This window comes from Gopherus evgoodei, chromosome 4 (genome assembly GCF_007399415.2).
Source record: "Gopherus evgoodei ecotype Sinaloan lineage chromosome 4, rGopEvg1_v1.p, whole genome shotgun sequence".
Classification (NCBI taxonomy): Eukaryota; Metazoa; Chordata; order Testudines; family Testudinidae; genus Gopherus; species Gopherus evgoodei.
The window spans coordinates 139,943,019-139,966,668 of record NC_044325.1 but is presented as its reverse complement, the minus strand read 5'-3'; the positions used below and the strand labels follow the sequence as shown (position 1 = coordinate 139,966,668).

General features: G+C 49.2%; 1 protein-coding gene across 6 annotated transcripts in view; it reads right to left on the bottom strand.

The window, feature by feature from the left end:
* FOXP4 (forkhead box P4) overlaps window positions 1–23,650 on the bottom strand; it is a 142,589-nt gene that overhangs the window by 28,801 nt on the left and 90,138 nt on the right. For 3 of the 6 annotated variants that reach the window (XR_004000242.1, XM_030561422.1, XM_030561421.1), the window contains 5 exons: window positions 23,321–23,407; window positions 11,018–11,168; window positions 9,674–9,878; window positions 9,161–9,268; window positions 3,092–3,179 (listed from right to left, as the gene is read on the bottom strand). Coding sequence is in view for 5 of the 6 variants with exons in the window: in XM_030561422.1 (XP_030417282.1) it covers window positions 3,092–3,179; window positions 9,161–9,268; window positions 9,674–9,878; window positions 11,018–11,168; window positions 23,321–23,407 (639 nt within the window). In the remaining variant the exon portion in view is untranslated. The remainder of the gene's footprint in view (window positions 1–3,091; window positions 3,180–9,160; window positions 9,269–9,673; window positions 9,879–11,017; window positions 11,169–23,320; window positions 23,408–23,650) is intronic. The other 3 variants (XM_030561423.1, XM_030561424.1, XM_030561425.1) reach the window with 3 other exon arrangements.

The following is a 23,650-nucleotide window of genomic DNA, read 5'->3' as shown; positions in this document are numbered from 1 at the left end:
CTCTCTCATCCCTTGCTTGGCCCCCATATGCCTGGCACTGTTTGGCCAACGTTCTCTGAGTGCCGCTATGTGATAGACCAGGGTTGTTCTCTTCCGTCCCTGGGCCTTCCTTCCTCTCCCGTGGCCAGAGGCTGCCGGTGCTGTGGTCTACACCCCCCACTAGCATCTTCCCAGTAACATCGAATGTTCCTGAAAGCCGTGCACTCGTCCATGGGATTGCTTCTCTGGCCCGCTAAACAGCAGCCTTTTTCTACTGGGGAGGAAGACCTGGACATTTGCTGATGGTTGCTGGGGTGTCTGCCTGCCATGCCCATGCCTCTGGCTGCACAGGAACGCAGTGTCCCCGGTCCTCTAGCTGTACAGGCATTGCTCTATGTGCTGGGATGAAAAATCTATTGCAAAATAGAATAATTCCATGCCTCTTTAGATGTAGATCCATCCACACCTCCCTTCTCCAATCCATCCACCATCCTCTCCCACCCTCCAAACTCCTTCCCTTTTCCCACGCCTCTGTTTCCTAGGGCTGTCTCTCTATGCTTCACAGGTGGCTGTCACTCCACTCTGTATTCATTCCTCCCTCTTCCATCGGAGGACCTGGTCCACTTCTCCCCATCCATCTTCTCGCTCTCTCCTTCCCATCAGCCTCTCCTGTCCACCCCCTCTGTTCCCTACCAGTGAGCCTGTATTTCCCCTACCCGCTGTTGGTGCATCAGATCCTACCTCTCTATACCCTCCCCAACACACTCCTTCCCATTTTCCTTCACCTACCCACCCATCCGCCCACTTGTGCAACATTGCTTTAATTGTGTGTGTTTGTTTCTCAGAGTGTGGGGAAGGGTGAAATATTCGCTGTGGCACCAGGAGAGATTTTGAGCTGTGGAGAGGCAATGGGACCTGACACCATCTCTCTTCGTGTCACTTTCCCTTTCCGCCTCATCCCCTCAAACTTTGGGCCCTACTTGCAATCCAGGAGACACCCAAAGAGGCTGCCTCCCTCCTCCCGCTGGCTCCGCCCCTGCTGATGCTGCTCCTTCGCTGGGAGTGGAGTGGGAAGCCAGGCAAGGAAGGAGTTAAAAGCAGCAGCTGGAGCAGAGTTGGCTGGAAGTTTGAGCGGCTGTGACGCCCTTGCGCTGTCATGGCTCTCATTAGAGCTGACAGATCTCCCCTCCTGATGCAGACACTCTCTCCACTGACACAGCAGGAGCTCCACGCTGAAAACTTTATAATTGGTAGCTCTGATGGCAGCTTCTCCTCTTTGCACACAGAGCTTTCTGCTATCCCTTCAGGTTCCCCCCCTCTCTAAGTTCCAGTAATTGCTTTCAACTTCTTGCTTTAGTGAGCGTTTGGGAACAGGACGGAATCACATGGTTTGACTCAGGCGGCTTTAGAATCTCAACTTCACTTGCCAACCACTGCTCCTGGAAGTTTTTTCTCTTGGTTTTTTTTTTTTTTTTTAATGTCCACCCCTTTCCCTCCCTCGTCCCCTCCCTGCCATCAGTTTCAGCCTACCTTGCTTTAACTCCTGCCAGAGGCTGCCAGCACTCTGCATTACACCACCTGCCCCCCCCCCATTCGAGTACAGTCTCTTCTTCCACCTCCTCCCCCCACGCCCCAGCACATGTGTGATCTAGCAGCCAAGGCAATCTGGATAACAAGATTACCCCCAGAGTCAGTCACACAAGCTCTAGGGCTGGTGTTTCCCAGGAAAGGGCAGGCAGAGAAGTCCATGGGAGGAACTGTAAATAAAAAGACAACGTGCGTGCACCCCCCCTCCCTGTGCAATGGATACACACGTGTCACATGGCACTACAGTTCCTACGTACGGTCACACGCACCAGGCATCTTTGCATTCAGCACGTGTGCGAGAGATGTGGAGACAGTCGCCTATGTGCCGTATATACGTCATTAAAATACTCAGCATGGGCAGTGCTCAGAGTTTATCTCCTTCTCCCCTCACCCAGCTGGCACCACCCTGTCCCTTTACCCAAGCCTGCCTGCGCTAGCAAGAGCCTTCCGCAGCTGCTGCTCTCAACAGCCACCCTGGCTCTCTTTCGCCCTGAATCTCTCTTGCTTTGCAAACCTCAGAGGAAAGCCTAAATTTCTTCTGAATTGCCCTCTTTTGTTAACTAATTACACAAAGCACTTGGGGGAGGATGGGGGAGAGACAGCTTGTATGAAATGCAGAGGATAAATCAAGGGCAAGATTTCCAAAAACAGGGGCCTGAGGGTGAACTCCGAAGTCTGCACTCAGACTCATAATACACGGCTTGATATTTGGAAGTGCTGAGCACCCACCCACTCTCCTGGCTTCAGGAGGACTAGGATTTGGCTCTAGAGTTGGCTACAAAATATTGCACGTCCCATGGGTTGCAACCATTACACAACGTTCATGTACACATGGTGCCATAGACAGCAACACAAAAACACACACAACACACTGGTTACACTGTGCCAGTGTCAAACCCCCACATGCTATGGAAGCAAATGCACAGTACATGGGGTGTTCTGGCTGAAATTTTCAGAGGAGCCTGCAGAAATCAGGTGCCCATCTTCCACTGAATTTCCACTTGAAATAGCCAGCTTCCATTTCTTATGCTGGTTACAATGATAGTCTCTCTTTTTTGACCTAGCAATTCAATGTGTTGTTGCACATGTACACGAATGTGGGATCTACCATGGTTTGAGTGACTGATTCCTTCCCCCACTGCCCACTCACTCGCACTTGGTTTCGGGGTAGTAACCCTTATCCTTAAGATAGATGGGTGACTGCATGGCAAAATGTGCATCTAATTTGCAGGTGCAATTGGCAACTATTTTTCTGCCTATATAAGATTGCACATTGTTGTAGCTAAGACCCAGGTGAGCAGATCTCGGAGGTCTGACAATAATTTGTCAAACATCATGTTTCCTGGCTCTTTGTAAGTCACAACCCCAAATATTGGGAATATCCCTATAAAATCAGGGCATCTGGTCACTTTAGACCCAGCTATTCCCTCCCGATGGAGAACAGCTTAATTCTGCCACTTACATGCAGGGCAAGTAAAAAGTTTGACTCCATACCACCCTTCAAGTCTTTTTGGTTTGCACCTACCTGTATTTCCAGCTGCTGTACCACTTGCATTTGAACTCGACACTGGGCCGTGCTTCGGTCATCAAGTGCGTGTTCCGTATTGAGGTGTCTAGACAGAGAAGAAAAGATTTTATATTGACAGTTCCCAGAGCCCGCCATGAAACACAGCACCTCCTACTGGCCCAGGTCTGCACCTACCTATGGCCTGCAAGCACCTCTTGTCTGTATTACAGGAGCATTGGAGGCCCCAGTCAGGCCCCAGTCCCTGCCCTGATGAGTTTGCAATTTAAACAGATAAGACAAAGCATGGGAGAGGAAACCGAGCCACAGAGCGGCAACGTGACTTGTCCAAGGTCAAATAGCAGGTCACTGCCAGAGCCGAGAAGAGCAGGTCTTTTACGTCCCAGGTCAGTGCCCTACCCCCTGAACCACAGAGTTTGCCACAGAGAGTCCATTGAAATACAAACCAAACAGCTGGTACCTGTGGAGGGTGAGCCTGCAAGCCAAGCCCTGGGGGAGGAGAGAGTATAGTACAACAGTTGGCTCCTTAAGCTCAGCAGGAAAATCCCATTTCCAGGATGTACATGGTAAGACTGACTGCACCCAAGGAGTAGGTTTCCAGGCAGACACAGGCAGCATCGTGGGACTTCATTTGCATTCCATGAGGGACTCCCCAAAGGCAGGAGGTGGCATTTATGAGGTGTTCCGCATTCTAGACTCTCAGCGCCTCACCAACATTCACGCATGAAGCCTTTCAAACACTCTCCCCCAGGCAGGTAAATATGATCAGCTCCATTTAGACTAGAACCCAGGGTCCCATGCCCTTACCCACAAGGCCCTTCCCTTCCTCTCTCTGCAATCAAAACAATAACCTCATGGCCACCTTCGGCAGTGGAGCCTTCTCCTTACAAAGTTAGGGCCTTGCTGGGACCCATGTAGGCCTCAAAATGGCCCCCGCTCGCTTTCATGGAAGAACATACGGGACCAGTCTTAGTCATGATTCCAGGATGAGTGCTCCCTGCCAGCAAGGAACTCCGCTGGCTCCACCACATGGAGGTCCCAGCCACAAGCATGGACTGGGATGTCAGGACAGACAGAGAAATCCCCAGGTCTGGAACCCAGGGAGAGTGGAGATAGCTCAGTGAGAGGTGCCGGGCTGTGGACTCTCGCTGGAATAGGGTGATGCCTTGCTCTTCCCTGCCTCTCAGACTAGGATTGCTGTCCAGCCAGGAATCAATCCTGCCCCACACAGCTCTGTGCCATCTCCTCTCCAGGCCCCATCTCGCTAAACCACGGGCACTCGAAACATGGCCTTCTAAGCTTGACAATGCAGCACCAATCCTGCCTCTCCCTGCAACTGTGGCACATGAGGAAAGCTCGCTCAGGGCGCTGGTGAGCGCCAAACAAGCAGGAATAATTCTCCGCCGGGGTGAATTCAAGGTGCAAAAAAACATTAGGGCTGCATTACGTTTTGATGTTTTAAATACACCTGCCCTGATGGTGCTGTCTAAAGCAGCCCTGGGTCTTGCAAACGTGGAGACCCCTCGTTTCAGACTCAGCCGCAGGTGTTGCTGCAGGTGAGGGGATTTGGGAAAGAAACACAATGGGCAGATCCCTGTCAGCCCCACTAACTAAACGAGCACAGAGCGCGAGCCTCCCCAACGCCGTGTGGTGAGCGCTCCGCCCTGTCAGCGGTCTGCCATTGGTGTCCCCTCTCCCCCTTTTCTGAGCTCTGCGGCCTTCTCTTTTCCCTTCACCTTGAGCAGTGCCGCTCCTCTGCCTTTTCTCTCTCCCCTGACCCTGCCACTCGACAGATCCCTGCTATCAAACTTCTCCCTCTAATGTCAACCAGAGCCATGCAACAAAACAGCGGAGAGCCTGTGTTCCTGGATGCTGCGGTATTGGGAAACCGAGCTCCCTGGGCCAGGGGCAGCTGCTGCTGACATGCCCAGAGCAATATCCAAGCTAGAATCCGCATGTCCCATGCTCCCCAGACACGCTATGCTGAACTCTCCCCATTTGTCTCCCTTTGATCTCTCTCTCCAGTCCCCCTGCTCAGTCAGTTCCATCCCTTGCTCTTCCCCTTCCACCTGGTCTGGATATTCCCTCTGCTACCATCACACATGGTACAAACGGGGCGGGATGCTCAGATGGTGTCAAGCCAGCCTAGCTCAATGGGCTTACTGGTACCAGCCGAGGATCTGGCCCACGGTCACCAGAGTGCCAACTCACAGTGTAATTGTCCTGCTGTTGTACTGTGACTCAAGAGGGCAAGTGAGGGGAAAACTCTCCTCTCCAGTATCTGGGATTTTACTTCACATGGGGGACGTGTGGCATCTTCTTTAGTGTTCCATGACTTTAAAAAGTCTCTTTAGTGGCAGGTTAATCAGATCAGAAATAAATAAGTCATCTGGCCTTGCACTGATCTTCACTGAATTAGCGTTTGACCCCCCTCCACATTGCTTTCCATCTAGGGCAGTGTGGCCTAATGGACAGGATGCTACGCCAGGTCTCGAGACATGATTTCTATTCCCAGGTCTGCCACTGACTTGCTGCATGACCTTGGGCAAATCCCTGCATCTCTCTGTGCATTGGTTTCTGTAAATCAGTGCAGTGATACTGACCTGTGTTGTAAGAGCCATAGTTGAAAATGCTCCATACGAGCTAAATATTATTATTAAAGTCCTCCAAAGCCTTTACAAACATGAATTAATTTAGTTTCCACTCTCCACCCCCAGGAAGTAGGTATTGGGGAAATGGAGGCACAGGGAGCGGAAGTAGCTGTGCGAGCTCACACAGGAGAGTCGACAGCAGCGACAGGAATAGTTTTATAGGCTATAAAGCCAGAAGAGTCCATTGCGATCACCTAGTCTGATCTTCTGTATAACACAGGCCATACAACTTCCCTGAATTAACCCATAATTGAACTACAGCAGGTGTTTTAGGAAAATAGCCAATCTTGGTTTGGAAATTGCCAGTAACGGATTCTCCATCACAACCCCAGGTAAGTTATAAAAATGAAGTCAGGCTCCCAAGTGTTGTGCTCTGACCAGCAGGCGATTTTTCCTGCAGAAGCCACCATAAATTTCCTCAAGGATCATATGTATGTGCAGATAATGGTATTTCATTTCTCTTGGCTTCCACACCATCCCTTCTGCTTGGAACTTCCCGCATGCTGTGCCAAGCAACCTCCCTGTCTTCAAAGCCATTTAAAACTCACTTCTTCCAGGAAGTCCTGCTACAATAATCCACCATGCGGGTTTGGATGGTTGAACCCTCTCCACTTTCTAAGACACATAGATTTGGAAAAGGTGGCTCATCTGGGGCTCTATGGGCCTATTTCGCATTATGGGCTAGATTTTCACATCAGTGAGGTGTGCAGTTCCATGGCAAAATGCATGTCTAATTTACAGGTGTAATTACCAGACACACAAATCAGGTAATTGTATGTGCCAGTGACATTTGCGAGTGCAACTATGCAAGTAAATTAGTCGTGAATTGCGAGCACACAATGCATGCCTAACTTGTTAGAAAATCTGGCCCTATACTGTCTATGTCTGATATTGGTTGTACGCTCCTAGGTGTAAAGGCAATGCCTCTATCCATGATGGAACCAAACATACTACTGGTGTGCAAATGATGGTCATTTTGGTGACCTGGCTTCCAACCAGGACTGGGGATAAAATACAGAGATACCATGGGAGAAGTTGTCCAGATGGGATCTACCCACCAATCAACAGCAGGAGGTACCAGGATTTTCACTGAAAAACTTGTTTATGGGAGATTTCCAGACCTAACTTGCAAAACCAAGATGTTGGGGACAAGCTTCCAGACTTGCATCTGAACTAACTCAACAAAATGTTTGAGTTTCTTTCATCACTACTACCTATCTAGCTGGAGATGGACTAGGGGTCTTTACTCCTTGCTCCTCTGCATGGTGGGACTAAGACATGGGTACTTCTGCGAAGAATAAGCCGTCAAGAGTTTTGGCATTCTCTGCCAAATGAGGAAAGCGTAAAATTGGAGTAGGACAGGGCAGGGGTGGTATCTCTTATCTGGAAAGTGCTTTCATTCTTTCATCTCAGTGTCAGAAAGTTTAATTCTTCCTTCCTGTGTCCAGGGGTTGAGTTCCTCAAACTGTTCCAGCATGCATAAGAAACCCAATAACTTGGTTAACTCTTTGATAGAGGTGGGTACAAATTGGCCCTGTGGATTCAGATGCACCCAAAATTCAAGCTGGTTGAAACATTTCATTTAGAGATGGACACAAATTTTTTACAAACATCTTGGCAAAAATTCTTCCCCTTCTTTCAACCATCTCTACCCAAAACATTGGAGAAGCTCAGGATTCAGACTGGTACTTCACAGATGGTGCCCTGCTCTGCACGAGTCAAACCAAAACTAGCAACCCAAACACTGCTGAGCTTCTGATCTAGTTTCAGCGCTAGTAGGTTGGGGCCATTCCTGCTTGCAGTCCGCTTGTGAGGTCAGTGAAGTATTAGACCCATTGTACAGATGGAGAAACTGAGGTGCGGAGAAGCAAAATCTTACCTAAGGTCAGGCAGCAAGCCAGAGGCAGAGAAAGGAATCGAACCCAGGAGTCCTGAGTCACCAAGCCCCTTGCTCTAACCACTAGGTGGCACCCCTCTCTGGCTCCTCTGCCTTCCTTACTTCATTAGCTGCAGCAAGGCATCATCTTGCAATAGCACAATGCCCCCTATCCTCTCCACCTGACTCTTTCCTTTGAATAAAGTTGCTTTCCCCTTCTTAACCCATCTCCCCACACGCACAGCAGTCACTCTTCCCTCTCCCTCAACTGAGCCTGCCTTGGCATTCACTGCAGCTGGCACCTGTTCTACCCTTCAGTACACCCTCCCTGAACAAAGTGAGGAGGCAGACAGGCACATGGCTGGCGAGATCAGCTGACACACTGTTTGTAAAACAAAAGTCTTTCAGTCACAAATTGACACACACAAGCACAGTGCATCTCTGCCCCAACTCCCACAACATTCCCTTCAGTGGGGAGAGGGGGAAAGGAAGAGGAAAAAAAAAAAAAAAAAAAGAAAGAAAACCCGTCAGTTTCTTCTGATGTCTTTGCTAAAAATCCTGGCTACAAAGAGATCTAATTGCAAATGAACTAATTAAGTAAACCTCTGACGAAGCGTGAAAACAATTTGTTTGACCCTGACGCTAGCGGAGGGCTCTTAGACAGAGGAGTTAATCAGTCAGTGACAGAGCCCACAAGCGATGTCAGCAGGCTGCCGCGCTGCCATCTGTTTCTTTCTCTTCTCTCTTGCGTGCGCTCTCTCTCTTTTCCCCCCTTGCAGAGGGTGAGCTGCTAACTTTCCTCCTCTGTCTTCTCTCGCCCTCCCCTACACAAGTCCTGTGATTTCTCTAGGTCTCTTACAGTCTCTTCTCCTCTAGCATATCCTCCCCCCATTCCCCTGAATGTACAGACTAACCTCCTTGTTACGGGATATGGGCGGGGGGCACGCCAATTTGGCTATTACGCTTGAATCTACAGTCCACCCACTGGCTGAATTGAAGAGTTTCCAACTCCAAGATACAGGGAGTGCTAGAACCCCCTGGTACAGATGGGGAACTTGGGCACAGAGACATGAAGGCCCAGTTTCCAAAAAGTGACCAGTGATTTTGGGGGCTCAATCTGAGACCTTCCCGCTCAAAGGGGCCTGACTTTCAGGCAGTGCTGAGTCCTCTGGAAATCAAACCTGGGCAAGGAGCTGAGTTGGGTGCCCAAAAAAATCACTAGCCACTTGTGGAAAAGTCGATTTTTTAAGGCCTCACCTGTAGCTTCTGAAGAGATAATGAGCTCCGCCTAACCCAGGACAGTTGGAAGTCATGGCTTTTCTGACCTACCTCTACTGCCCTCAGCCCGGGGTGCAGGTGCAAGGACTACCCCCTCCCTCTTCGGCCCAAAGCAGTACTGAAATACAGGGTGCTAGCGACGGGGAGGGTTTGGATGGCCCCCGAGTGCAGGGCAACTTGCAGACCACCACACTGGCTGCACAACCTGGGGGAGCCAGGAAGGAAACGACAGCCCCGGAGAGACACAGCAGGGGAGCGACCTACTTGACAAACTGTCCCAAGTCCTCACAGAGGGTTTCACAACCAGGCCACTTGCATTCTCCGTGTCCGTACAGAGGGTGGGAGCCGGGGTTCTCTTCATGAGAAGAGCTGCTGAGAAAGCGAGAGAGAGATCGCGTGAGATGGAGGAGAAGGAACGAACTGTTACACTGGGGATCTTACACATGACAGGCTGGCTCCTGCAGTTCCAAAGAAGCTTCCAGACCAGGACCACCCCAAGATATTAACACATCTCCTCGCACCTTTCAGCCAAGGCTCTCAAATGCATCAGTCAAGCCTTATGAGGCTGCTGAATATGATTACAGCTCATTTTCCAGACGCGTAAGCTGAGATGCAGAGAGGTTAAGCGATTTGCCTATGTAACAACAGAGCCCAGCTCCCTCAATTCCCAGTCCACTGGACTATGCTGGCACCACTCCCAGTAACAAACAATGGAGTCATCTAGCCTTTTCTTAGACATACAGGGCAAAATAAAAGGCTGGCCCAGCTCGGTTCTACCTGTCCCTCCTTGGCGTGAGCATGGCGCTCTGTCCATTGGGGAGAGAGTGGTGGGAAATGGGAGGCGAGACCTTGGTGGCCGAAAACGAGGTAGAGTTTGAAGTGTTGGTGGTCAGGTCGAGGCCCTCTTGCTTGATGCTGTCTTCTACAGGCTGGGTAGCGGTGACCTCTTTCCAGAGCTGCTGCAGGTCTGAGGGACACACAGCTACACGCCAGATGGGGTCAAGGGAGAGAGGAGGAAAACACACACACAGAGACAAGGATGAAGGACAAGGACCAGAGAACCACCGCTGCCCAACAGTAACCTGCGCTGAGAAGAACCCAGCAAAGAGCAGCTTTTAGTTTAATCAAGGGGGGTGAGGAACACCAGCCTGACAGCCTTAAAGGCCTGAGCGCTACCTAGCCATGGTAGCAACAGCAGCACCAACTTCCCTCTTGCTGCCTCGAGTAACACTACAGGCAATTCAGTGGGTCTGGTTTGCAGGCATGCGAGGGAACTTTCCTTTCAGGCATTGCTCCACGAGGCAGCCAGATTCCCCTACAAAGTTTTGTTCCAAGCGTCGAGGTCCAATGAACCCACCGCTCAGTGGAAATGGCCCAGTTTCACCTGGCGTTCTGTCCCGCCTGCTGGAGCCGCACATTTTCAACATGCAGCTGAAAACGGTCCTTTGGCCCCGGCCCCAGGCTTGCTTCAAAAGGATCATGAAGCTCTTGGAATAAGTTGGAAGGTGTTTCCAGTCCGTGACCCAAACCTGGGAGAGTCCTGAGTGAATCTGGGGGAAGTCGTGCCTTGCTCTGGCCTCTGCACTTCACCCAGATGGGCCATCCCTCCACAGGCAAACAGGACATTCATTCTCCAGGCATAAGAACTGTGCCTTCTGGGCACGCATCCCTCGTTCCCAGCGCCTGCCTGTACCACCAAGCCCACACAGGAACCTCTGTCAACCAGGGCATTAAACAACAGGAACAATATAAGCAAACTCAGAGCCTGGTCCTGTTCCCACTGATGTTAAAGGCAAAACTCCCATCACCTCCTTCACTGGCAGCAGGATTGGGCCCTGAACTTACAGAATATACTTCAACTTCTCCTATGCAATTTTACTGCTATTGATTCTATGAATCACTGTTACCGCTCCTGTATAGCCCATGATTGTGCTGGAGAGAGACGGACTCAAGCAGGCCTAAAGTGCACTGAAAACCACCCAGTTGCTACTAAAAGCCTAAGAGCTCGGAGGCTGCGTTTGTAGCTGCTACACATTGGTAACACCCACCAGGCCGACTGGAGCGGAGGGCTCGGGCTTTAAAGGACAGAACAAGAGCGAGGAGGTTTGCCACGCACTTTACCTTGTGGAAGGGTCTGCAGGGGAACGGTGCCTTGTCCCGGCTGAAGGCTGACCAGCCCCTGTCGCTGAAGGTTTAACAAGTGCTGCTGCTGCAGCTGTTGCATCTGCAGTAGTTGCTGTTGGAACGCCAGCTGTTTATTCCCTAATGGCTGCTAGGAGACAAAAGGAAAAAAAAAATCAAAACATTATTTTCGACACTGCAACCGAGGCCTTGCAGGGAATAAGGGCCCTGCTGAGCAGCACAGAGTGCCGGATCCCAGCATCAGCCTTACGCCTGGTCAGCACAGACCTTTGTCCTAAATCGCTGGTCCTCGGTAGCCAGTCAGCATGTAGCCAAGCCAGAGTCTTTGATCTATCGGAAGAGGAGGAGAAGGAAGAGAGGAAAAAAAAAAAAAGAGGGAGGAGAGAGAGAGAGAGAGTTTGTGCTTGCTTAGAGCACGAAGCACTCCAGCTCCATCTGTTCGATGAGTATTTCCAACGCCTGTGCGTTGGGATCATGCAGGGGGATTAAAAACACCGCTGCTTTGCACTGCTATTCAGTGGCTGGCTGAGGCTCTCCACACACCTTAGAAACATTAGCCTGCTGACCTTCCTGCGAAGAAGGCAAAGTTATCATTAACCCTATATTACAACCACGGTTACCAGGGGTGTTTCTCAGGGATAGAAAGAGGCCAAGATGGGTAAATAACATCCTCATTTTACAGAGAAATAATTATTTTTACCAAATAATTAGCTCTTTAAGCATCACAAGCCTGCTCTCAGGTAGTTGTCAGACAATTTGTACAGAACCTGGCACAATGGGGCCACCTCCTTGGCTGGTGCCTAGGCACTGCTGTAAAAGATAATGTATAAGAACTTGGCCTCTAGGAAAAGTCCACTTAATCTCCCTGGGGCTAACAGTCAGCTTATGGCCTGTAACTGGACCGTTTGTATTCTTTGCTAAACTGATTTCTTCCCCCTTCTCTTTGAGTATTTACAGTTGTAACTCTGGATAGCCTTGCTGTTCATACAAGTGTTTAACCTCTTCTTGAATCTTGCTCAGCTCATGGGCCTCCAGGCTAACTTGTGGCAATGAGTTCCACAGGCTCCATGTGTAATTGTATTCCCTGTGCTCAATTTTGAAGGTGCCACCTCACAGTCACATCAAACGTTTCCCGTGTTCTTGACTGATGAGACGGGGGAAATGGAGGTTCCTGATCTCCCTTCTCTATCTCATCTGTTAATTCTGTATGCTATTATTTGTATTGCAGCAGTGCCTAGAAGCCCCAGTCCTGGCCAAGGATCCCATGGTGCTAGGTGCTGCACAAATACAAAACAAAGGCAAGGTTCAGCTACGCTGTAGGGTGGGCAAGTCCACGTTTTATACCTGCTGTTCAGGTCGCAGTGTTCCATGCCCCTAATCATGCGCATTGCCAGGTTTTGGTCCCCCCACCTCTTTAATTTTACACCACAGAGAAGGAACCCAGGCCCCTAGTTCCCAGGCCGCAGGTGCAGAGACCAACACAGAAAGGTAAAGCAGCTGCCTGGAAGACCACAGACTGTACTGCTCAGATAAGACATACAGTACCCTCCCCACCTATCAGCTGACTAACTCAGTGGTTCTCAACCTATTATCATTGTGGGCCACAAAGGCAGCTCTCTATGGTTACATGGGCCGCATTTACACAACATATATACTACCTGTATGGCCCTAAAGATGTCACATGGGCTGCAGCAGTGTGGTGGTTGAGAACCACAGCTCTAACTGGTATAACCCTGCTAGGCTGAGGTCATCTCTGGGGAGGTGACAAGAAACAGAGGAGAAGTAGCTAGAGGGGGAGAGGTTTGAACAGGGAAGGAGGGAAGGGCAGCCGCTGATCTGTGGCAAGGGGGGAGAGAGGGAGCCTGTCTGTACCTGCCCACTCGCATCACAGCCGTGGGCTTTGCCATAACCCTTTGAATTCTGGATTCCTTGGACCAGTTGTCAGCACACAGGTGGGCCTACGTCAGCTGTTAAGGAGGCTTTGCCTCTCTGAGTGCAGAGAAAGTTGGGAAACTTCCAGCTGCTGCTCCAGAAATCTTCTTACCTCTTATACACATTAACCCAAGACAGAGGGCACCTGGAGAAGTAAAAATCCACAAGCCCTGGTCTTCACTGAACTGTTCACTGGAGCACTGCCCCTAACCTGAGTCCACACATAGATACCTTGCACTCCCCCCAACCCAAGTTGGCTGGCCTGAGGAAAAAGCTTTTTATGGTCGATGTTCTCACTTAGATTGTAAACGATTCGGGGGCTTGGACCGCCTTTGTTCTGTGCTTGTACAGCACCTAGCGTAATGGTGCCCCAGCCATGGCTATGGCTCCTAAGAGCCGGGTAACACTGATAACAAATTATAATTATAATAAGGTTGGGTGAGGATTCACAGCTTGGAGCCATTGTGAAACAGTCACCCGGCCCTGCCTCACACTGAGCATAAAGAACTGATCCAAACTGAACCTCTGCCCATGAAACCTGAACTAAACCCTGGGCTTCTAACCAGGAGCTGAGACACGTGGTAAATCTTGGGAGAAGAGACTCTTCCTGGAAAAGTCCCAGGTAGGTGCGAGAAGTTTGGATCATTTTGGACACGACTGGGATAAACTCGGAAGCTTCTGACCGCAAGCAGGAGGGTAGTTAAATAGCACAGCTGGGAACCAGAAGCCCTGGGCTCTGTCACCAGTACTCATGGTCTATCACTGGGCAAGTCACTCACTTCGCCGTGCCTCAGTTTCCCCATCTACAACAGGGATAAGGATGTTGACTCACCTCAGTGCTGGGCTATGAGGGTTAATCATTAGCATCTGTAAAACAAGGTGAGCTCTTGGGTTTCCTTGAAGAATAGTAGGGTATTTAGATCTTTGGTTCTCAATCACTGAGCCAGAGATGGACGAGACTCGGTCTTGCACATCTCCTGGACAGGATGACTCCCGAAGGAGAAATCAACAGGGCTTTATCTCCCAAGTCTCGGGACTTCCCTGCACTTGGTGACAAAGGCACAGACTATAGTGATCTCCTTTCGGAGAAAAAATCCCTTCATTTTCTAACTCTTGGGTGCCTGGGAGACAGCGCATGCTAAGGTAGCCTGTGTATTCCAAGGCAAGGTCAGGAATGCTGGGGGTGAGGTAGACTCCTAGCCAGGAGACCAGGGAAGACTCTCTTCACAGCACTTTGGTGGGGAAAAGATACGAGGAGAGTGGATCCCCGAAGGCCCCAAAGAAGGCAGAAGTTGCGCTCAGCGGTTGCCAGACAGTCATTCGTGTTGGGAAGGGTTTTATGGGGGTGTGAGACACACACACAGGCCTGGAGGGGAGGGAGGGCAGCCCAGCCCTTGCCTTTGTTACCAATGGCAGCCAGAGTTTACTTTCTCCCTTCCCCATGGGCCTTTCGGCAAGCACAGGTTCCTGCCTGTTACATCAGGCCGCCTGAACACTGCCTCATTCACTCAACTTCCAGGCTGTAAAAGAGAAGGAAATTGGGAGCGGATTAAGTCATTAGGATCCCCGGGGCAAATCACTTTCACCTCATAACTCAATAGGGCTCTTTATCTTTTCCATATACCTGCTTCAGAGTCCTAGGAACCCTGGCGGGGGCAGCAGCAGCTGTGGCACCCTCTCTTCGGGGCCTCCGGCATGTATATGGGCAAGAGCTCAACACAAAATCAGCAGGGCGAGACCACCTCTCTGTGGCACCCACCAGCAGGGGATCTCAAAGTACTTCCGACTCTACAGCCCTGCGTGGGGCACTGGAGGATTGCACCCATTTTACAGACGGCCGCACAGAGAAGCAACTTGACTGAGATCAGGGGTAGGAGCTGGGAACGGAACCCAGGAGTCCTGCCTCCCAGTCTCCTGCTCTAAAAACCACAGCTGCACCGAATAAATACCAGCCTTTACCCTTTGGGAGGGGAGGTGTCACGGCCTTTTTTAGGCCATTCATACTCAGCTCCAGGTTCAAAATTAACCATCAAACTGCTGAGCTTGGGGTGTGTGGGTGTGTGTGTGGGTGTGTGTGAGAGAGAGAAAGTCACATCAGCTTTGTCTGGCTTCAATGTCATTCAAAATTAATAATCCCATGGGGCTTTGGCTGCTGCTTGGGCCACAAGTGCCCCAAAATGCTTCGTGAGTCTTGGACGCTTTTATCACTCGATGGTTACCTGTTTGTGCCCTCTGAAGCACCTGGCATGAGCCATTTTTGGAAGACAGGATACTGGGCTGGATGGCCCATTGGTCTGACCCAGTATGGCTGTTCTTATGTAGGGTTTCTAACAGCATAGCCTCCTCCCCTGCCCAAATATCAGGTGGTTTAGTTGCAAATATGTTATATATAGCACAAATTCTGCAAAAGACAAACAAACAAAAAAATCACCCCCCACATGCAGCTATACCCTCTACCCCCACCCTTCTGCCCTCTAGCAAGCCACATCCCTCTAGCTCCCTCTTACAGCAGTTGGGAGTGGGTAATACATTCTGCCAGGGAAAATAAAGTTTCCTTCTGGTGCTGCCTGGCCGCTTGTGTCCTTCCCTCCCCCACTGCAAGATGTGCAGCTGCCATAGTCTGTGGGTTTCTCTGGACATTTTCACTTTCAGAGGTCATCCGCGGCACGCTCTTGATAGAACCAATGAAGTATGAAGCTTATCTGCCCACCGATAAAAATCTCAAACACAAAGAAAGTAATTCTTGAGCTGCACTCTGCCAGTCACCAGTGCCCATTGGGGCGCTCCATTCTCTCGTGTTGTGGGGGTGTGGAAATGAAAGCGGGGGAGGCTCGTAGGGAACAATCCATGATCCTGTCCCTCCCCCTCACCCCCATGATCCCCGTACTCTTCCCCAGCGACGGGGTCCGAGTTCCTTAACGCATTTTGTCTGCACTCTGTTTACATTAGACGCAGTTGAGTGGGTGCAGCTACTGGGGTAACAGGCGCCGTCACTTTGATTTATGAGCACATCAAGAGGAGTTTCGGCGTGACACTCTGGACTGACAGGAGCACTTCATTAATCTGACGCCTAGGTTACTTGCCAGCCAATCCCTGCGCGCTGCCTCCCCCTACCCCGCCAAGCTGTACAATATCAGCCACTACATGGGGGTCACTGCGGGAGAGGCGTCGCCGTTTTAAAAAAATTTCCCCCTCTCCCTCCCATGTTCTTTGGAAGCACAAAGGGACCAAATTTGTAACAATAGGGATTGCTGGGTTTACCCTTACCCTGGCTCTGTTTAGAGCAGCCTTGCTTCAAAAGACAGCAGCAAGAAAATTACACCCGCCTGGACATCACTTCTGCTTTGCCTGCGCTTACCAAGCGGAAGAGGAACACGGCAAGGATACTAATGCTATAAATTGCCCACCCCATGAAAATAAAACCACCCAGAGCTTTGCTTAGAGAGTCAGCATTACAAGACACCTTAGTCTTATTTCAATGCAAGAGGTGGAAAATCCAGTCCAACTCCTGACTCAGCTGGACAACGGGGTCATCTCATGATTTCCTCCAGTGTAGACACTTGGTCTCTCTCATGCACTCACCCACCGCTCTTTGCTCGCTCTCAGCCCATTGGTACAAAACAAGGAAATTGAGACAGCAGACTCTGCTGTATTCAAATCTCGAATTCCCAAGGTCAGTCCCTCACCTCACTGCAAGTGACCTCTGGAAGAGATATATATGGCACATCACTGCATCCGCCCAGACAGGATATAGTCCGACATGCTTTCCCGTGCTCTCCTCCATCCTCCTCTTTTCCTGTTCTTCCTCCACTTTTCAGGAGGTTTCCAACAATGCTCTGGTTCTACTCTTCCGCCTGCTGAGATATGAAACTCTCCTGCATGGCAGGCTGCTACCTGTTCTGAACCTCACTGTACAACACAAAGACCCAGGCAGAAAGAGATGCCCACCCGCTGATCCCCCGACACTTGAAGACAAGTTGGTAACTTAGAGTCACACCATGCTAATCCATGAACTCAACTGAAGGGAAAGAAGTCGCTCAGTTTACAAACATTGTAGTGGGGTTCGTAATTAAATACTGCCATGGTTGCCATGAAGGAGATGGCACCAGCCAACAGCTACTACATGGTGGAATTTGCGATAATGCAGTTATTCCCCCTTCCTTTTGGCAAACAATGTTTACAGTTCACCACCAAGTGCCTCCTGTTGGCAAATGTTGACATTTTAATGGGCACCACCCTGATTCACTTTGTGAAACTGATCCCTATTCAGAAGGGGACCGCCCCACGGCCTATGCACCACTTACACAGCTGTAAGACAACAAGTGCCTGCCATGTTAAGTGAGGCATCAGACTGGTGCTGGCCCTGTGCACAAGAGCGAACTGCACCATTACCACATGGTATATTGATCGTGAAACAGATCCCAAGGCCTACTTCCAAACTGCTGTTATTTGTGCTCAGACCTCTTCAAAATATCCCTAACACAGCCACCTTTCCCTTAATTCCAAAGCTCTTCCTTTCCCAGCCAACTTGTTCTTGTCGGTTACTTAAGGCACTGGTCCGGAGCCCTCTCTTTGCTGCAACTCTCCTTTCCATATTGGGAAACCTCTTTGCTGCGTTTGCAGGCAGGCTTCATGGTGTTTAGGAGAGTCTTTTTCCATACACATACACCCCTTTGATTACTTAGCATATACTGAATAATCACCCCTCAAAACAATATTAATTTTAAGGAATCTTTAGAAATCAACAAGACAAATTCCTGTTGGATCATGAATTAATAATAAAAAAGCAGCTTTTTAAACTGAGTAAATACCTAGGTGAGCCCTTTGCCAGAGCTCAGTAGAGGCACTGCAATATAATGTCTGTGGCCAACGGGAAAAGATGCTCTGCGAAACGCAGATTTAAGCCTCTTGGGTTTCTTGAGCATATCCGGATATTTCAGCCACCAGGACACAGTTTGGATCAAGTCTGACCCCTCTACCTTGTAGGTCAATGCTACAACAATAAAGAGGATGGACTAGATGACCTTCTTCAGCCTTACATTTCTATGGTTCTCCTTCAATAGGCTTTGAATCAAGCCCTAAAAGTCAATGGGAGTCTTTCCATTGATTTGATCAGTCACTGGCTCAGGCCCTAAGGCCTCAGTTCTGCAAAGCATTTAGACACACACTTAAGTACGGCCCCATTCAGCAGATCACTCAATCACTTGTTTCACTTCTAAGGCCTTGTCTACACTGCCACTTACAGCGCTGAAACTTTCTTCGCTCAGGGGTGTGAAAAAACAGCCACGCTCTCAGTGCTGGCAGAAATTCCCCTCATGGAGATGGTTTTATTATAGCACTGGAAGAGCTCTCCCCCAGCGCTGGAGCCGCGACTACACAGCCACTTTAAAGCACTGCATCGGTTGTGTGGACATACCCTAAGTCTTGCTGAAGTTAAGGGGACTTGAGCAGATGCCCGAAGTTAAGCGTGTGCTTTGCTGAACAGGGATGGGCTGCTGAACGGGAACTTCTGGGGCATATATTCCCATGGCCTTGCCATACCAAAAGATGGCACAAAAACAACCCCTATGCAGGAGACCAACAAAAAGGTCCCCACAGATGCCAATGGAAATGTGGCTTGTATGTAACATAAGAAAAGAAGAATGGCCATGCTGAGTCAGACCAATGGTCCACCCAGCTCAGTATCCAGTCTTTCGCCAGTGACCAGCGCCAGGTGTTTCAGAAAGAGTGAACAGAACAGGGCAATTTATCGAGTGATCCATCCCTTGTCATCCAGTCCCAGAAATGTGGGAGGAGCCCAGAACAAACCTTATTCCATACTACATAAAGACAAATTATTTTTTGTTGTTGCTTAGTTCATTTTTTTTAAGGAAAAAAAAAGAGAAACAAACCTCAGACACACAGAATACGCATGAGATCATTTAACAATTCAGCCATTCTGAGAAGGCTTCCAAAGTGGCCTTCTGGAATAGAATGGCAATGCTGTATAGGAAGCACAAACCATAAACCCCTACCACTAATTTAATTCTCCACTTTGCCTTTTTATTCACCTGTGTTAAACATAAACCACTAAAAAATAAATAAATAAAGGGAAAGCAGTATTTTTCTTCTGCATAGTAAAGTTTCAAAGCTGTATTAAGCCAATGTTCAGTTGCAAACTTTTGAAATAACATTTTGTTCAGAGTTACAAACATTTCAGAGTAAGAACAACCTTCATTCCCAAAGTGTTCAGAACTCTGAGGTTCTACTGTAGATGAAATGAGAGACTGGGACTAATGGAAATATAAAGGAATAAACAGAGTAGCAATACTCAACGGATGGTCCCAGCAAGCCAGCACTAAGCTAGCAACTTGCCAGATCCTGGCATGTGACATCAAACAGTCCCAAGGAGAAGTTATCCCAAAAGGGCTTGTCTACACTTACAGATGTTCCTGGCACAGCTATGTGTGATTTTTTACTAGATTAGCTATGCTGGTAAAAGCCCACAGACACAACAGATCAACAAACTATACCAGCCTAAGCATTTTTATACTGATCTAAGAGTAGAGGGTTGTGCCATTACTACTATACTGGTGTCAGTATACTGGCAAAAGCTTCCTAGTGTAGACAAGGCCTAACTCACAATAGGCTGACATCTTGGAGCGGGGAGGATATTCACACTTCAGTGGACTCCTGAGCATACAAGAACCACCTGCACGTAACGCATGGAGCGGGCTTCATCTCACATGTGTGGGGGTTTGTGATTGCAGACAAGCTTTGCATCTTCACCAGTGAGGTGTCCACCCTGGATCTCTTACAGGTGTTTGTATGTGGGCTGGTGTTGGACACTAGACGGCACGGCCACGTGTCAGCTCCACTGCCCTTTTGCCCAGCTGATTTCTCAGGCTATCAGTCTTTCCCCGCAGGTTTTCATTCAGACCGGAGCACATGGCTCTATATTTTCAATTCCAGCAAGATCACAGCCAAAGCAGAGTCCATACCAGCTGTCACCAAACACCTTCCTGAAAGGCAGGTCAGCTTTTCCTGGACCTCTGCCCATTCTCATTGAGTTAGTGCTTACAGGGGATACCATTGCACTGTGTAGGCCAGAAGGCAACAGGGCAATCCCCTCCACGGGTATTATTCTGCGGATGCTTTTGGCCCAATGGAACTAGGTTAACATGGACACCTTCTTATGCCTCTGACCATTGTTCTCTTTCTACTTCTTCCACTCTTAGAGACTGGGTCGTCAAGCTAGAAGAGACAGGGGGCCTTTTAATGGATTAAACCTTCATTCACATTCATCAGCTGGAGTAAATGAGACAACTGAAGTCTACTCACTCCAGATGGGGGTAGATTGAGTGAGTCCAGATAGGGGAATTCTAGGAATGAAGACAAATAGGATTCTTATCCCCACACAGAACCCTACTGGCCCTGGTGACACAGTTCTCCTGCAATCACCTTAAGCTGCTTTCTTATCAGATAGAACAAAGATGTAGTTTTAGAGCAGGTGGACATTTTTTGATTTCCCTTCTCCCTGCAAAATGGCCTGATTTTGAAAATAATGTTTTGTGTGTGCAAAAACTGATTTTCTCAATATTTTCCATTTCTCAGCAAAAAATTTCATTTACAGTTTTTGATGTTTATCTCCTTTCATTTTCCGTTATTTGACGGTTGAGTGTTATTTAACGTTTTTCTTTTCTGAATGCCATTTTCGATGGGTCAGCTGAAGTCATGTGGTAGGTTTTCCCCTCTCCCAAAAATTGAAAAATGAAAACTTGATTTCACAAATTGAAAAACATCAGTTTTGGAAATCCATTTTTTAATAGTTTAAAGAAACTGGGAAAAAAATTCTCTGGGAGTTTTAAGTGAAAAAAAGCCATAAAAATTGATTCATTCCAAAAGTTATCAGAACAAAAACATCTTTATATATATATATATATATATTCTCCTATCCATATTTACACAGAGGTTTGATCAATTCAGTTTTATCCTTTAGTTAAAGATGGACTCAATATTCCTTAACAATCCTGGTTAATAATGTCCAGGTCCTTGCGAACATCAGTTGCAGCAGCAATCCAGAATTAGGAAGGATGGCCTAGTTTAGGAGAGAAGGGATGGGGGTGTTGAAGGGCCCTCTGTCTCTTAGGGTACGCCTACACTGCCAACACACCCACTCCCCGGGGAAGAGAGTTTCAGAGCCCGGGTCAACCAACTCTGGCTTGGCTACGGGGCTAAAAACAGAAGTGCAGACGTTCCGACTCCAGCTCTGATACCAACCCTCTCGCCGGGTCTCAGAGCCTGAGCCGCAGCCCAAATGGGAATGTCTACACTGCTGTTTTTAGCCCTGGAATGCAAGCCCCATGAGCCCAAGTCAGCTGATCTTGGCCCTGAAACTCACTGCTGTGGGTACGGTTTTTTTCTTTTCCCCTTCCAGTTTAGACATACCCGTACTCACAAGAGGTGGGTGATGAAACAGCAGATGCTCTGTGGAAACCACATCTATCATCAAAATAGTACAAGTTCAAAGCGTCACCTGTACTGGGTATTTTGTTTGGTTTTTGCAATGGCACTGTACTATTGGTGCAAATGCCCAGTGTAGTCGTGCTGTACTGATGCAACTTACCCTGCTAACTTATTGGATTTTAACCACACCAGTGCAAGATCCATTTTTCAGTAGTGCAGCATGCCTGTATTAATAATACTTACCGAGTTTTTACACTGTGTTTGTCACCTGCAGATCTCCAAGTGCTATACAAAAGGGAGGCCTCATGCTCATTTTACAGGTGGGGAAAGAGAGAGTGAAAGAGGTAAAGCGATTCACCCAAGGTCACTTAGCAGGCAGAGAGTAGGAATAGAACCCAGGTCACTTCAGGCACAATCCACTGCCCTATTCACTAGACCACACTACTTGCCTTTGCATTACAGCACATTAGAGGTAGTAGATAACATTGGTGCATATTCCCCCTTGTCTAGACAAGCCTTAACAAGGCTACTGAAGTGGGCAACCACAATCAAGGAACAAAACACATGTCCCATCCAGGGCCGGCTCCAGGGTTTTTGCCACTCCAAGCGGGGGAAAAAAAAAAAAAAATTGTGATTCCGATCAGCTTCACTGTGCCGCTTTCTTCTTCGGCGGCAGGTCCTTCCTTCCAAGAGAGTGCCTGGGGCAGCCAACGAGAGGGGCGGCATGTCCGGCTCTTCGGCAGCGGGTCCCTCCCTCCCTCTCGGAGTGAAGGACCTTGCGCTGAATTGCGGCCAAAGACTGAAGCGGCGGTGGTAGAGCTGATAGCAATTGCGGTTGTTTTCCCCCTCTCTCCCCCTCTTTTTGCTGCTTGGGGCGGCAAAAACCCTGGAGCCGGCCCTGTCTTCATTGCACCTTTCACTCAAGTGTTCCTCCTGAGGCCTGGCCGCACACAAACTCCTCGCCTGAGCGCAGTGGTGCTTGTCACGTGAGTAATGGCTGACGCGCAAGCGCTGCTAACACTCAGGGTGAAGTGCAAGCACAGCGCAAGAGTCCCATTGGACGGGGCATCTCTCAAACACACTGAATTTCAGCCTTTCCCTGGTGCCTTGTTTTTCCATCTCTCCCTCTCTGTCTCAAGCTAATATTAGTCAGAGAAAATGGCTCATGGTTGCCAACTCCAGCGGCTCAGCTCTCGGCTCTTAGGGACTCATGGGGGAGAGGGGAAAAGAAGACATTTTTCCTCTCCTCTTCTTGAAAAGATCCTTCCTGAATGAAGGGGTGGAAGCACAATGCTGACAGCCCTCAAACATATTCCACTTGCACAGAAGCATACGCACATGCAGCCCTACACACAGTCAGAGATTCACAGCCGCCGACGAGCAGAATTCCACAGAGAGCGGAAATTCATTCGGCTAAGAATCCACTCAGCACAGAAGCCTCCAGCAAGACATTGACTGTGGGTCGGACAGTACGGAAAACTCCCCGAGGGAGAGATGTTCCTATGTTGGACATGGCATATGGACACTGCTGCTCTCACACCCAAGTGACCTCATCACCTCCCACACTCCAGGCATATTTTATAGATGCATCATTCAGTAATGATGCACTGTGAGTTACAGGGTTACGCACATGATGTGGAATTTTATAATAGGGTAACCACAAGAAAAGGTGTCCCAAGTGGCTTAGGTCTAGCTGCTCGCCCCACCCTCCCAGCCCCGTAGCACCTCATTTATCCACTCCACCTCCATAGCCATATGCCCCTGTCCCCTGGGCCCCTCCTTCCACTGACATGCCTGCCAGCAGGCTACCCCAAACACTAGGCTTTACACACACCACGACTTTTTCCTCCCCTTTGGCTTGCACCAGTTCCGATCTGTGCCCCGAACCTGTATGGGCGAGCTCACCTCTTTGGGTTGCTGCTTTCCGGCTTGCTGCTGTGTCAATAGCTGCAGGTGAAGCTGCTCCTGTTGCTTCTTGTAATATTCCTGCAGCTGAGGGGAGGGAGAGCAGAAAGCAGCACACGTCAAGGAGGCAGCCGGAAGATCCTGCCCATGCCTAACCACTTAGGTTCTTAAACTGGGCTGAGCACAAGACTGCCAACTCTGGCCATGTTACTGCCAGGCTCACGATGTTTGTTGGTTTGCTTAAATACCCAGCTCCTAAAGTCAGGTGAAAGAACATTTCAGCTATTTAAAGACAGCACTGGCAGTCTGCTGCTCTCTGCCCAACTCCAC